The sequence below is a fragment of the Eurosta solidaginis genome, chromosome 3 (assembly GCF_040869045.1).
Source record: "Eurosta solidaginis isolate ZX-2024a chromosome 3, ASM4086904v1, whole genome shotgun sequence".
NCBI classification, from domain to species: Eukaryota; Metazoa; Arthropoda; class Insecta; order Diptera; family Tephritidae; genus Eurosta; species Eurosta solidaginis.
The window spans coordinates 227065363-227080619 of NC_090321.1; the positions used below are offsets into that span (position 1 = coordinate 227065363).

The following is a 15257-nucleotide window of genomic DNA, read 5'->3' on the forward strand; positions in this document are numbered from 1 at the left end:
AATGATAATTGTTGTTATTTTTTAATTTTTCTAAATTTGAAAAATTGTATTTTGTTTTTGGAATAGTAAGTAGAAAATTTTTCTGACAACCTGCCATAGCTGCGCAGATAGATCCATTTCGAAGGGTGCTAAGCCTTCATCATCAGTACGCTTTAGGCATGTTGAGCAGAGCTCACAGAGTATATTAAGTTTGATTGGATAACGGTTGGTTGTACAGGTATAAAGGAATCGAGATAGATATAGACTTCCATATATCAAAATCATCAGTATCGAAAAAAAATTCGATTGAGCCATGTCCGTCCGTCCGTCCGTCTGTCCGTTAACACGATAACTTGAGTAAATTTTGAGGTATCTTAATGAAATTTGGTGTGTAGGTTCCTGGGTACTCATCTCAGATCGCTATTTAAAATGAACGATATCGGACAATAACCACGCCCACTTTTTCGATATCGAAAATTTCGAAAAATCGAAAAAGTGCGATAATTCATTACCAAATACGGATTAAGCGATGTAACTTGGTATGTGAGTTGAACTTATGACGCAGAATAGAAAACTAGTAAAATTTTGGACAATGGGCGTGGCACCGCCCACTTTTAAAAGAAGGTAATTTAGAAGTTTTGCAAGCTGTAATTTGGCAGTCGTTGAAGATATCATTATGAAATTTGGCAGGAACGTTACTCTTATTACTATATGTCTGCTTAATAAAAATTAGCAAAATCGGAGAACGACCACGCCCACTTTTTAAAAAAATTTTTTTTTAAATTCATATTTTAAAAGAAAAGTTAATATCTTTACAGTATATAAGTAAAATATGTCAACATTCAACTCCAGTAATGATATGTTGCAACAAAATACAAAAATAAAAGAAAATTTCAAAATGGGCGTGGCTCCGGCCTTTTTCATTTAATTTGTCTAGGATACTTTTAATGCCATAAGTCGAACAAAAATTTACCAATCCTTGTGAAATTTGGTAGAGGCTTAGATTCTAGGACGATAACTGTTTTCTGTGAAAAAGGGCGAAATCGGTTGAAGCCTCGGCCGTTAACACGATAACTTGAGCAAAAATCGATATATCTTTACTAACCTCAGTTCACGTACTTATCTGAACTCTCTTTGTATTGCTGAAAACAATGGCCGAAATCCGACTATGACCACGCCCACTTTTTCGATATCGAAAATTACGAAAAATGAAAAAAATGCCATAATTATATACCAAATACGAAAAAAGGGATGCAACATGGTAATTGTATTGGTCTATTGACGCAAAATATAACTTTAGAAAAAAACTTGGTAAAATGGGTGTGACACCTGCCATATTAAGTAGAAGAAAATGAAAAAGTTTTGCAGGGCGAAATCAAAAGCCCTTGGAATCTTGGAAGGAATACTCTTCGTGGTATTACATATATAAATAAATTAGCGGTTCCCGACAGATGATGTTCTGGATCACCCTGGTCAATATTTCGAAAACGCCTTCACATATACAACTAAGGGCCATTTCATTTTAAAATACTCATTAACACCTTTCATTTGATACCCATATCGTACAAAAAAATTCTAGAGTCACCACTGGCCCACCTTTATGGCGATATCTCGAAAAGGCATCCACCTATAGAACTAAGGCCCACTCCCTTTTAAAATACTTATTAACACCTTTCATTTGATACCCATATCGTACAAACAAATTCTAGAGTCACCCCTGGTCCACCTTTATGGCGATATCTCGAAAAGGCATCCACCTATAGAACTAAGGCCCACTCCCTTTTAAAATACTTATTAACACCTTTCATTTGATACCCATATCGTACAAACAAATTCTAGAGTCACTCCTGGTCCACCTTTATGGCGATATCTTGAAAAGGCGTCCACCTATAGAACTAAGGCCCACGCCCTTTTAAAATACTCATTAACACCTTTCATTTGATACTCATATCGTACAAACAAATTCTAGAGTCACCCCTGGTCCACCTTTATGGCGATATTTCGAAAAGGCGTCCACCTATAGAACTAAGGCCCACGCTCTTTTAAAATACTCATTAACACCTTTCATTTGATACCAATGTTGTACAAACGCATTCTAGAGTCACCCCAGGTCCACGTTTATGGCGATATCACGAAAAGGCGTCCACCCATAGAACTAAGGCCCACTCCCTTTTAAAATACTCATTAACACCTTTCGTTTGATACCCATATTGTACAAATGCATTCTAGAGTCATCCCTGGTCCACGTTTATGGCGATATCCCGAAAAGGCATCCACCTATAGAACTAAGGCCCACGCCCTTTTAAAATACTCATTAACACCTTTCATTTGATACCCATATTGTACAAACGCATTCTAGAGTCACCCCTGGTCGACGTTTATGGCGATATCCCGAAAAGGCATCCACCTATAGAACTAAGGCCCACTCCCTTTTAAAATACTCATTAACACCTTTCATTTGATACCCATATCGTACAAACAAATTCTAGAGTCACCCCTGCTCCACCTTTATGGCGATATCTTGAAAAGGCGTCCACCTAAAGAACTAAGGCCCACGCCCTTTTAAAATACTCGTTAACACCTTTCATTTGATACCCATATCGTACAAACAAATTCTAGAGTCACCCCTGGTCCACCTTTATGGCGATATCTCGAAAAGGCGTCCACCTATAGAACTAAGGCCCACGCCCTTTTAAAATACTCATTAACACCTTTCATTTGATACCCATATTGTACAAACGCATTCTAGAGTCACCCCTGGTCCACGTTTATGGTGATATCCCGAAAAGGCATCCACCCATAGAACTAAGGCCCACGTCCTTTTAAAATACTCATTAACACCTTTCATTTGATACCCATATTGTACAAACGCATTCTAGAGTCACCCCTGGCCCACGTTTATGGCGATATCCCGAAAAGCCATCCACCTATAGAACTAAGGCCCACTCCCTTTTAAAATACTCATTAGCACCTTTCATTTGATACCCATATAGTACTAACAAATTCTAGAGTCACCCCTGATCCACCTTTATGGCGATATCTCGAAAAGGCGTCCACATATAGAACTAAGGCCCACGCCCTCTTAAAATACTCATTAACACCTTTCATTTGATACTCATATCGTACAACCAAATTCTAGAGTCACCCCTGGTCCATCTTTATGGCGATATCTCGAAAAGGCGTCCATCTATAGAACTTAGGCCCACGCCCTTTTAAAATACTCATTAATACCTTTCATTTGATACGCATATCGTACAAAATAAATTCTAGAGTCACCCCTGGTTCATCTTTATGGCGATATCTCGAAAAGGCGTCCTATAGAACTGAGGCCCACTTCCTCTTAAAATACTCTTTAATACCTTCCATTTGATACAAATGTCATACAAACACATTCCAGGGTTACCCTAGGTTCTTTTTACAACATGGTGATTTTCCCTTACTTTGTCTCCACAGCTCTCAACTGAGTATGTAATGTTCGGTTACACCCGAACTTAGCCTTCCTTACTTGTTTTGTTTATTGTTAATTACTTTGTTTGACATTCCAATGATAATTATTGTTATTTTTTAATTTTTCTAAATTTGAAAAATTGTATTTTGTTTTTGGAATAGTAAGTAGAAAATTTTTCAGACAACCTGCCATAGCTGCGCACATAGATCCATTTCGAAGGGTGCTAAGCCTTCATCATCAGTACGCTTTAGGCATGCTGCGCTAACCATTTAGCTATACAGCGGTGGTTTGTTTGACTGGCAAATTTGCTACTTCTATTCCTTTTTACCAACTATATTTATTCAGTGTTTCGCCATCTGGTGCAAATCACTGATAATGCTGGATTTTTTTGTTTATTGTCAATTACTTTGTTTGACATTCCCAAGTGCTCATGGTTTATTAACAATTGTTTTTTTGTTTTTATCGGCCTATTGATAAATCATTCAAGGTTCGAATCGAGCTCAAGGCCACACTCTAAACCGAAAATCGTAAATTTACTACCAAAATGGTAGGCAACACTTTAACCACTATATATGTGTAATATTACACATCTTTTTTAGACAATATATGCCTAAAATTGTACTCACCAGTTGTTTATATTTACACCCTAAGAGCGTGATTTTAAACCGTAAGGGCCAAATTCTTTGTAAATAAAAGGCCAGATATTTTTTAATTAAATTTTAACTTAAATATTTATTTATTCACATTTGTTTATTCATTAAGTTATTAAGATATTTTTTACATAGAAGAAAACTAAAATTACAAAGTAATATTAATTCATAAATTTCATAAATAATATTTATTAAATAATTATTAAATAATAATTAATTAATATATTAATAATTACATCAAAATCTGATGGGGTTAGGTTCAATGCGTATCGGTTTTGATATGAAATTCATCTAAGAACAAAACTGCAATAAAAAACTTTAATTTTTTAATTAATGCATTAATTTCATAAATTTTTTTAATACTGTATATATATTTCTTGAATTTTTAAGATATTTTTTAAAATTTAATTTACAGTTGCATCGATTTTTCTCATAAGCGTAATTATTTTTGCTATATTATTAATGTGTTTTTTTTCCACGTGTTTGGGACGGATAAAATTTGAAAAATAACACGTTTGCGAAATATTTTTGGGATATTCTAAATTGAATATATAATAATAGCAAAGTAGCTGTAAAACTAAGTCAAGTAAATCTCCATTTGTTTCTTTAAAGGTAATTTTCTTTTCAAAAAAAAAAAAATATATGATATGTTTTGAGGTACATCTTCTGGATATGTATCTAGAAAATAATGAAATGAATAAAAAATTAAATAAAAATTAAAATTAAAATAATAAAATTATTAATGCAAAATTATAAAATTAATATTTTATATTTTCCTAAATAAATAACATAAATGAACGAAACAAAATAAAATTTTTAATTAATTTTTAAGGATTTCTGGTAGTGCCCTGGAAAGGGTTAAAATACGTTCGTTTAACATATATATAATATTATAATATTCACCTATAAAAAAATACAGGGCGTTGGCTCTTTTTTTTCTTTTTCAACTTCTTCAATTGTCGTCCCAAACTGAAATAATATATAAAATAATTAGAAAGTTACTAAAGAGTTGAAAAAGTGAAAGTTGATATAAATATTAAAAAAATTGTTAAAGCTATTAACGCGGGTAGAACTAGGACTATTTGGCAACTCCTGGCAAGTAATCGTATTTAGCGCTATTTCATTATTTTCGCCCACATCTTTTTCCAGCGAATAGTCATTCTCTTGGCTATGTTTCCGGAAAAAATGTGATCGAAATGAGGAAACATTACTAAATGGTTTCAAACAAGAAATTACTGGACAGTTGACGTTTTTGCTATAAGCAAAATGCTTTAAAATATGTAAGTATACTTCATGTATGCTTATAGCGAAAAAGTCGCAAGAAGCCATCGAGCAATTGAGTTTGGGGTACACATTGGAGACACCTTCAATTACGGCGTCTTTAGCAGAATGCTTTTTTGAAAAGTGGACTGCATAGACATTGTAGCTTGAAAACTTCTTATTGCATTTTGGAAACAAACATTCAAACAAATTTGAACTCATTTCCCTATGCGCGTATAAATGCAAATGATAACTCTTTAATTTGTAGAACTGCTTTGCACACACTTTACACACAAACATTTCCAATATATTTGTAAAGCTTATTCACTTATGTATATTTACATATATTTTAAGGCTTATCGCTTATATATATTTACATATATTTTATAACTTATTCACCTATTTATATTTATATTTTAATTCTTATTAACTTTTTTCCGCCACGAGACGACAAACACGACGATTTTACAGGAAATGAAAATTTACAGTTACCTGAAGCAAAATACGATAATAAGTGACCGAAATTTGCACATTGTTGTGTGAAATTATAAGGCATGTATACTTTTGCACAATTCTTGTATAAAACTACGTACTTTTCGGGTGTAAATCAAAATATTACAGGTTTTTTTATAGTAATATCATCCATTTTTTGATTTTCAACATGAATACGTACAAAAAATGGGCATTTTTACACAAAAAAATTATTTCAACCGGAATTTACCCCCATTTCAATCTTAATTTCATACAAAAGTTTTAGAGTGCAGAACAATAATGTTTTTCCAATGATAATTATTGTTATTTTTTAATTTTTCTTAATTTTAAAATTGTATTTTGTTTTTGGAATAGTAAGTAGAAAATTTTTCAAACAACCTGCCATAGCTGCGCAGATAGATCCATTTCGAAGGGTGCTGAGCCTTCATCATCGGTACGCTTTAGGCATGCTGCGCTAACCATTTAGCTATACAGCGTGGTTTGGTTGACTGGCAGATTTGCTACTTCTATTCCTTTTTACCAACTATATTTATTAAGTGTTGCGCCATCTGGTGCAAATCACTGATAATGCTGGATTTTATCTTTACGTTTTTATTTTATTTTATTTTATTTTTTTATTTTTTTATTTTATATTATTTTATTATGTTTTATTTTATTTTATATTATTTTATGTATTTAATAAGCAAGATATGCTCAAATTGCATTCGACAGCTATTTTTATTTTTTTTTATTTTATTTTACTTTATTTGATTTTATTTCTTTTCCTTTTATCTTATTTTATTTTACGTTACGTTTTTTCATTTTATTTTACATGATAGTATCCCATTTTGTTTTGTTTATTTTAATAAAATTTTTGCAAGTATTTTTCATGCGTCAGGAGACTGCATCAGAAAATAAGAATCGCGTGTTTCGTTACTATCGCTTACTTTGATAAAAATTCGAAATACTTTGGGCGAAATAAAAATAGTTTATAAATACATACATAAGCGCATTACAATTTTAAAAATATTTTGCTTAAATTAAAAGTACACACGCAAGACTATGAACAACAAATAAAACGAATAAAGAATTGGAACAGATGTGAGAATCCTAAATGGTCGAATGGCCAATGAAAACAATTCATATAAAATGTATTTACTTGGTTTTTGAACATTTTAATCAGTACAGCTACAGATGTCAATTCTTAGGTAAAAGTTAATTTAAAACAGATTTTGTGTTTATTCCGCGCGCATTAGAAGTGAAAATTCTTTTGAGTCCTTTAAGTAAATTAGCTTAAAAATCTAAATAGGAGCAGCTGTGCAGAGAAGCTCAGTTACAGCCGAATAGAAAGCAATAGTGAAAGTATTGAAGAGCGTAAAAGAAAATTTGTGCCATGTTATTGTAGGTATACACGCCTTTGATCAGGCTGATTCCCACATACTTTGCTGTAGTGGTGTACTCTTGCTACATTCCTCTCATATTGAAGCTTTAAGCATAAAGGGTAGCATGACCTATATATGCATAGCGAATGCGAATGGTGATATTACCCAAAAAGAATTGTTGCTGATGGGGGAAACCTGATTTTTTTATATGGGACCTGGTCATGAAACGACAAGCTTGGAACTTGGAATATAGTTCAGAACCCGATGACAATGCAATAACAAGAAAAAAATCGCCGATAGGTGGTCCATGGATCGAAATATTCACCCCTATTCTGCATTTCGATTACGTTCCCGTTCTACGCTCCGCTTTAATCGAAGTTTGGTATTCTGCATTACGACGGAATCGTAAAGAGAAGAGGAAGAGCAAATGATTTTTCGAAATCAGCTTTTGGTACGGAATGTGTGAACATTGGAACAAAATAAATTAAAGAAAATTTGTAAAAAAACACTGAAAAACGTTTATATTTTATTGTCCACGCCATTCTGTACAAAAAAAAAGCAATAGAATATATTGCCGCAGTGTTATATTTTTTTGAGTGAAGTGCTTTCATAATTGTAAGTGTATTTTTGCCGTTCTTTTGGCCAATTCCCTGCCGTGGCCACCGAGTTTTGTTAAAACGGATTCCTGCACGAATATAGTTGACATTTTCTGAATTTTAAGGATGCTAATTTCATTGCACTGGCCTAAATTACTTTATAAAGGTTTATTTATTCTTTCCGCAAGGATTGTTTACGTTTTCGCTTCACCTTCCTCTACGCCGGCAGCTTGCTTTGGCATATAACTGGACCCAACGAACAGAAACAAATTATGGGCGTCTATTATAATGGAATCAATAGCCGCGGCGTTATTTGTGGAGTTGGAAAGCAACGCATACGAAAATGGCCAGGCGAGAATGGAAAGGCAAATACTGCGAGATTTGTGTAATCTATTTGAGATGAGTGACGAATTGTAAGAAATTGAACTAAAAAGTGGTAAAGTTTAATGACATATTTTCTTATCTAGGTTCAAAAAAAAACTTTCGACTTAACAAGGATGCTTTCAAGTATTTGTTAGATACTTTTGCGGGGCAAATACGTCCAAGGACTTCGACATCGACATGTTGTTTTTGACCTGGAAACATATAAAAAACAATCATCATCAAGCCTTATACGTTTCTTAACAAGTTTTACTTACATTTTTGTTAAAATTCTGTTATAAATTAATAAAAAAATAAAAAGAAAATATTTTTCCGCCAACTAATTTGCAACTTAGAAAAACGGAACTACGATCGAAATGCAGAATACAAAAAATCGAACGATTCGAAGTTGGATCGAAAGAGATTGGAACACAGAATACCAAAATTGCCAAATCGAAAAAATTCCAATCCAAGTCGAAATGCAGAATAGGGCTGATTTCAAAAAATCGTATTTGTGGTCCAATTTGGCTTTAAATGCGATTTGTGAAAAAAATTCCTATAAGAATCACTCAAAAAGTGAACAACGGTATTTTCGCACAATAGAGTCGTTTCATGATTACAGATCACATATGTAGTTAACAGTTGCTTAACAGTTGTTTAGCGATCGACAGTAAAGAACATCCAATTTTAAATAATCACATCACCAGTCTACCTGGGAAGTTGTCATATCATCCGTTCTAAGTCACCCTCATATAAAGAATAGAAGTATTCACTTCAAAAACTACTTTCAATACACTCTACAATCGAGCTAGATTCTCTGCCGCCCAACACTCTTAGAGCCTCCTGCGATTTACAACCAGATTGCCTGAATTTTGTGTGTTTAGTGCAGTCGAGTGGCTTCGTGACACACGTATTTGTTGTCGGCTACACGTTGATGAAAATCAAAAATTTTTGGTTTTTTCATTTGACGCTTGCTTATTTGATAGTCGCGGGGTGTGATTGACAAACCAGCAGTGTTGTATTTAGTTTTTGTCGACATTCAAAATGAACGCGCACTTGGCGGAAGAACAGCAATTCATATTAAAATTTATTGAAAATTATCAATGTTTAGCAGCTTTATGGAATGTAATACTGTTTTCACACAGAAACTTAATGATCTCATTTCACCTTCAAATGAAATCGTAAATTTTGTGCTTTCACACAGAAGTAACTGCTCGATTAGTATGAAGGATGAAATGTCAAGCGAATAAAATGACAATGCTATATGACAGACAATCATGGCGGAACGATGTAAGGTGGCAGCATGGTGACATACATACGTACATAAATAAGAATTCCATGTACTTTGTTTTTGTAAATTCGATGGACAAATGTCAAAATCGTACTGCGCCGGAAGTTGATGTATCAAATCAAATAAAAAAAGGTTATAATCAGCTGTTCGATGCGGCCACCTTGTATCGTTCCGCCATGCAGACAATGACATTTACTTTGACAAATGACATTTTTAAGCACTGAACACTCCAAAAACTAAGAAACTGAACGCTCCCAACAGAGTTGAATTGTACTTTTGACTTCATTAGGCATTCGATTAGCTACTAATGAAATAATTATAGATTCGAATTTTGTAGGGAAGATTGAGCTCAATTAGCGTCTTAATGTAGAAAACTGCCTTTATTATTCAATAAGCCGTCTGTGTGAAAACAGTATTATACTGTTTTCACACAGAAACTTAATGATCTCATTTCACCTGCTAATGAAATCGTAAATTTTTCGCTTTCACACAGAAGTAACGGCTCGATTAATATGAAGGATGAGACAGACAATCATGGCGGAACGATACAAGGTGGGAGCGTGGTGACATACCTACAACAAAAAAAAGTCCATGTACTTGTAAATTCGATGGACAAATGTCAAAATCGTACTGCGCCGGTAGTTGATGTATCAAATCAAATAAAAAAGGTTATAATCAGCTGTTCGATGCGGCCACCTTGTATCGTTCCGCCATGCAGACAATGACATTTGCTTTGAAAACTAAGAAGCGGAAACGGAAGCGGAACGCTGCCAACAGAGTTGCAATGTGCTTTTGACTTCATTAGGCATTCGATTAGCTACTAATGAAATAATAATAGATTCGAATTTTGTAGGGAAGATTGAGCTCAATAAGCGTCTTAATGTAGAAAACTGCCTTTATTATACAATAAGCCGTCTGTGTGAAAACAGTATTAAGCTTTTATTATTATTTAATAAAATTTTTATTAATTTTTTTATTATTTAATAAAACTGCTGTAGTTGCAAGTAAAAAGTCATCATCCGATGACGGCATATTCACGTCCGAACGCTACGGTTTCTCAATGCAAATGTTGATTGATGGATTATTATTTGATAGTCGCGGGGCAAGCGTCAAATACCCGACACGCACACATACAAAAATTCAGTCAATCTGGTTGTAAATCGCAGGAGGCTCTTACTCCCTTCTAAATTTTATTTGCAAAAATACCAACTGTTGCAGCAGCCACTTTTGTGCCAAATTTACTTATTTATTTGCTATTGACGCATAATCTTGGCAACAATAAGCTGTTGGTTGTCATGTCATGCGTTGCATTCCGTTGTGTTGAATTTTCGTGGCATACAATCAATTGGTTCCGATTGCATCATCCCGCTTTCCGGTGTAGTGCGGTAAGTTTTCCTTTAGGAGGGTATCAAAATAAACAATATGGCATTAGAATCTTTTTCTAAATGCATACATTGTTACACCATCAGATTCGTTCAACAAAAAGCGCGTATTTCTCAACATGTTCTTATTTAGGAACCATCATCTCTAACAGCACAATTAATTTAGACGTGAGCGTATTTTAAATGTTTAGCCACTGTCCTCCAATCAAGAAAGAGATTCTCACATAAAATACGTCGAAGGTTCAAAAGCAAACCTTATTAATGACTTATTCAGTGATTTAATGCTGCTGCCATATCCTCATTCTCAATTTTCAACAGTAACTTAGCCTAGAAGGTTCAATGTGGGCATGTTAAATCATTCCCGAGATGATCCGGCTAGTACATTAATGATGCTTGTTACCGAAACGTAGCTAAGCTATATCCGGCAACGGACCATCAACATCGATAGCTCTACCCAAAGCATTCGGAGAGTGTCCTTATCGCTACAACAAGAACAATATGCAAGGTTAGGTTATGTTAGGCTAGAAGCTGAGAATTTCCCACACTTCCGCTGGGAGACATTTTTGTCTATTATGAGTGTCGAGTGGCGGCATATTCATCCAACTAGACTACTTCCCAGTGGTCCTAGTGGTCCCTGAAGAAACACTGGGTGTATCTAATGAACTTAAGTAGGAGTCAAAGATCCACCTTTCCAACTTTTGCCAGACTGTAGAAAATCCGTGCGCCAAAAAAATCTAAGTCGTCTCGTTTACAACCTGGACGACGGCTGGAACTTAAGTAGGCTGTAGAAAATCCGTGCGCCGAAAAATCTAAATCGTCTTGTTTATAATCCTGGACGTTGGCGGAGAAAGTGACGAAACGAATCCTCTTCCTCCTCATCCAGATAGCCTTTGCAGTGTGAGCTTGTTGGTATGCGCCACTTGTGATGACACCCGTAAGTACTGTCACTGCAGGTTTGTTTGCAGTGGCCATAAGGACCTTGACACCCCGCAATCATCTCGGTTGATGCACAGCAGGTCTGTTACCCTAATCTCATATTCCTCGATTTACCTCAAAAAAACCCAGCGGTGGTCGTACAGAGCTGCCCGCTTCGTTTATGTCCGTTTCGAAACCTTTCTTGGGCATCTTATTTGCAAATTCATTCCCTTCAATATCGCTGTGCCCTGGCACGCAGCAAAGGGAGACATTCAGGTGCCTTATAGACGCCAGTGAGGCTTGGCACCTCCACACGATATCGGATTTGATAACGTTGGATTCTAACGCCTGGCTGTCGACGAATATCGGTATTTTGATGTCTGCGATCGTACTATTCTGGAGCAGTCTGGCTGTTCTCTCTATGACATAGACTTTCGCTTGGAATACACTTCATGAGTCAGGAAATCGGTACAATTGGTTTAACTGCAGATGCTTTGAGTACAATTCCAGTTCCCTTTTCCCATTTCGAGCAGTCTGTGTAGATTGTAATGCCCCCAATCACTGTTTAGACCTTCTTGCCATTTCCGCCTTGCCGATATCTTATGCTCTACACCTGAACGTTGAAAACTGCTGTGATATGGTAGGTGCCGGACGTTAGGTCAGTTGAGATTCCGTTAAATCGTGCCCTTGTCATGTCATCTAATATCGTCGCGTGCACGTATTTGGTGCGTTGCTCTCTGCACTTGACATACCCTGGCCAACTAGCCTTTGCGCCCATACCCAACACTACCTCCTTTGCACCTTCCCAGCCTAAGTGATGCAAAATGTATCAGGTTGCTTATTTTGCATACATCGCCCAATATCAATATGAAATTTCTATGGCAGATTCACCTTTATGTTCGGGCTTGGCTTAGTTTTACACGCGCCAATGAATTTACGTCATTGCTCAACAATTTTATTTATAATTCATTTTTAAATCTTGCAAAAGTTGTAAACAAACTGATAGATAACATTTCTATACTAAATTTACAAAAATGCAATGCAAGTACAGGGGAACTATTTATAGCGGACACACATCATATCAGCTACTCTTTGTTCTTTTTATTTTAAAGATAACTGCTTTAAAGAGCCTTGAACAAAATTAATATGGACATTGGCATAAAATAAAATAATAAAAAAAATGTTTAAGTTAAACGATTTTATTGAAAAAAATACTTACATGGAGTAATAATAATACTAAAAGCTAGAAAATAATTAGGTAGGTCCTAGGTACTAGTCACCACACTCCTCACCAGCCTAGGGCGTTGATCAGACAATTAAATAAAAGCATTGGGAACGTGAAATGTCTAAAAATGTGAGGCGTAGCATAATCTTATTAAGGTTATGTTGGTCTTATATATGGCTATCAATAGAAATTTCACGCGCCCAACGCTTATATTTAATTGTCTGATGAACGCCCTAGATTGATGATACCTAGGACCTACCTAATTATTTTCTAGCTTTTAGTATTATTATTCTTTATGTAAGTATTGTTTTCAATAAAACCATTTAACTTAAACATTTTTTTTAATTATTGCAAGGACTCTTTCCTGGCAAATTGTTACAATCTAACTCCTAAATAAATAATCATTCCAAAGACTTTACTCGACTCAGTGTTCCCTTCTCGAACTCCAAAATATCTACTGGACTGTATGTAATATTTCTTCCAAATATGAGCCAAATTGAACAACAAATACGATTTTTATGAATATCTCGATCCTTGCGCCACCTGTCGGCGATTTTTTTCATTGGTCGCCTTCTATTCTTGTATGTATTATGTGTTCCAAATATGAAACAAATCCGACCACAAATACGAATTTTTGAAATATTTCGATCCATGCGCCACCTATCGGAGTTTTTTTCTTATTATGGCATTGTCAACGGGTTCTGAACTATATTCGAAGTTTCAAGCTTGTAGCTTATCGGCAACTTACTTAAATTTTAATTACAAAATTCGTTCACAACGGCCGTTTAAAAAAGTTCGCCAGTGTTATCTTTTTCTAAGTCTTGAGGAGTCCCGTGGAGCTTTCAAACAGTCAAAATTACACAACAACAACCAAGCGAAGTAAAGCGGCGATGTTGCTAAGTGGTTGAAGATTTCAAATCTTATGGCAGCAACTGACAGCGGAGTTGGCTGTGTTTATTTTAGGGGTAGACGACAGATAGGATACTTATCAGACGTCGCATCCGTTATGCTTTGCCAGTTTTTTACTTTTGCCATTTATAGTACTCGTCTATGAAAAATCTGTGTTTAAAAGAAATAAGGAAGCTGAGAGATTTGGAGACAAAATAAGGGAAAATCACCATATACCATGTGAACCTAGCGTAACCCTGGAATGTGTTTGTATGACATGGGTATCAAATGGAAGGTATTAAAGAGTATTTTAAAAGGGAGTGGGCCATAGTTCTATAGGTGGACGGTATTTTGGGATAACGCCATAAAGATGGACCAGAGGTCACTCAAGAATGTGTTTGTACGATATGGGTATCAAATTAAAAGTATTAATAAGTAAGAACGGGACTGTCTTCGGCTGTGCCGAAGACTTCATACCTTTCATGAATGGGGCTGAACAATAATCTTATCCCGTTCGTAATCTCCGAATAATCGGATGTATAAGATAAGAAATATATAGTGAATAGATCTACATACCTAAACGATTTTTAAGATAAATATAAAATAAATAACAGGTAGGTACTTTGTGTGAGGATGCAAATCTTCACGTTTTTTGTGGTCTGCATGTAAAAACTATGACTACGAATCACGTATTTCAAAAATATATGACGTAAACGTAACTATTTGATGAAATTTGATGAATTTTGAAGCTTCTAGCCGTAAAGAAGGGGCAAAAATGACAGTTTATATGAAGTATATAATATATATACCACCGATCTCTATGATTTTTCAGACATCAATATATGCTATACACGTAAGCATTTGGTGAAATTTGAAGCCTCTAGCTCTCAAAATAGGGCAGTAATTACGAAAAGTTTCTTATCTGAACAATTGGTTGTGGGGGATATAACTATATATACGACCGATCTCATCAATTTTTTCAGGCAACAATATGTGCAATATACGAAATTATATGGTGAAGTTTGAAGCTTCAATCTGTTAAATTGAGTAAGATATGACAAAAATCCTCTTTTTCTGAAAAATCGGTTGTATGGAGGATATATGCTATAGTGGTCCGATCCGGCCGGTTCCGACAAATGTCTAATCGGACACCCAAATACACCCGCTCACCAAATTTTATCAAGATATCTCAATAATTGAGGGACTAGTTTGCATACAAACAGACAGACGGACAGACGGACATGGCTAAATCAACCCAGCTCTTCATCCTGATTATTTCGGTATACTTAATGATGGGTCGCCGTGGTGTGATGGTAGCGTGCTCCGCCTACCACACCGTATGCTCTGGGTTCAAACCCCGGGCAAAGCAACATCAAAATTTTAGAAATATGGTTTTTCAATTAGAAGAAA

General features: G+C 35.2%; 2 protein-coding genes and 1 long non-coding RNA gene across 5 annotated transcripts in view; 2 read left to right on the forward strand and 1 right to left on the reverse strand.

Annotated features, from left to right (window-relative positions):
- The window catches only part of Sesn (Sestrin), a 516933-nt gene that overhangs the window by 191777 nt on the left and 309899 nt on the right, over positions 1 to 15257 (forward strand). The window lies entirely within an intron of this gene.
- Positions 4336 to 5866, reverse strand: LOC137245160 (uncharacterized). The gene is made up of 3 exons (XR_010951260.1): positions 5737 to 5866; positions 4981 to 5046; positions 4336 to 4755 (listed from the first exon to the last, which is right to left on the reverse strand). It is a non-coding gene; the product is annotated as an uncharacterized lncRNA (long non-coding RNA).
- LOC137246102 (uncharacterized) overlaps positions 9950 to 15257 on the forward strand; it is a 48049-nt gene continuing 42741 nt past the window's right edge. The window contains exon 1 of the mRNA XM_067777196.1: positions 9950 to 9989. Coding sequence (XP_067633297.1) covers positions 9950 to 9989 — 40 coding nt within the window. The remainder of the gene's footprint in view (positions 9990 to 15257) is intronic.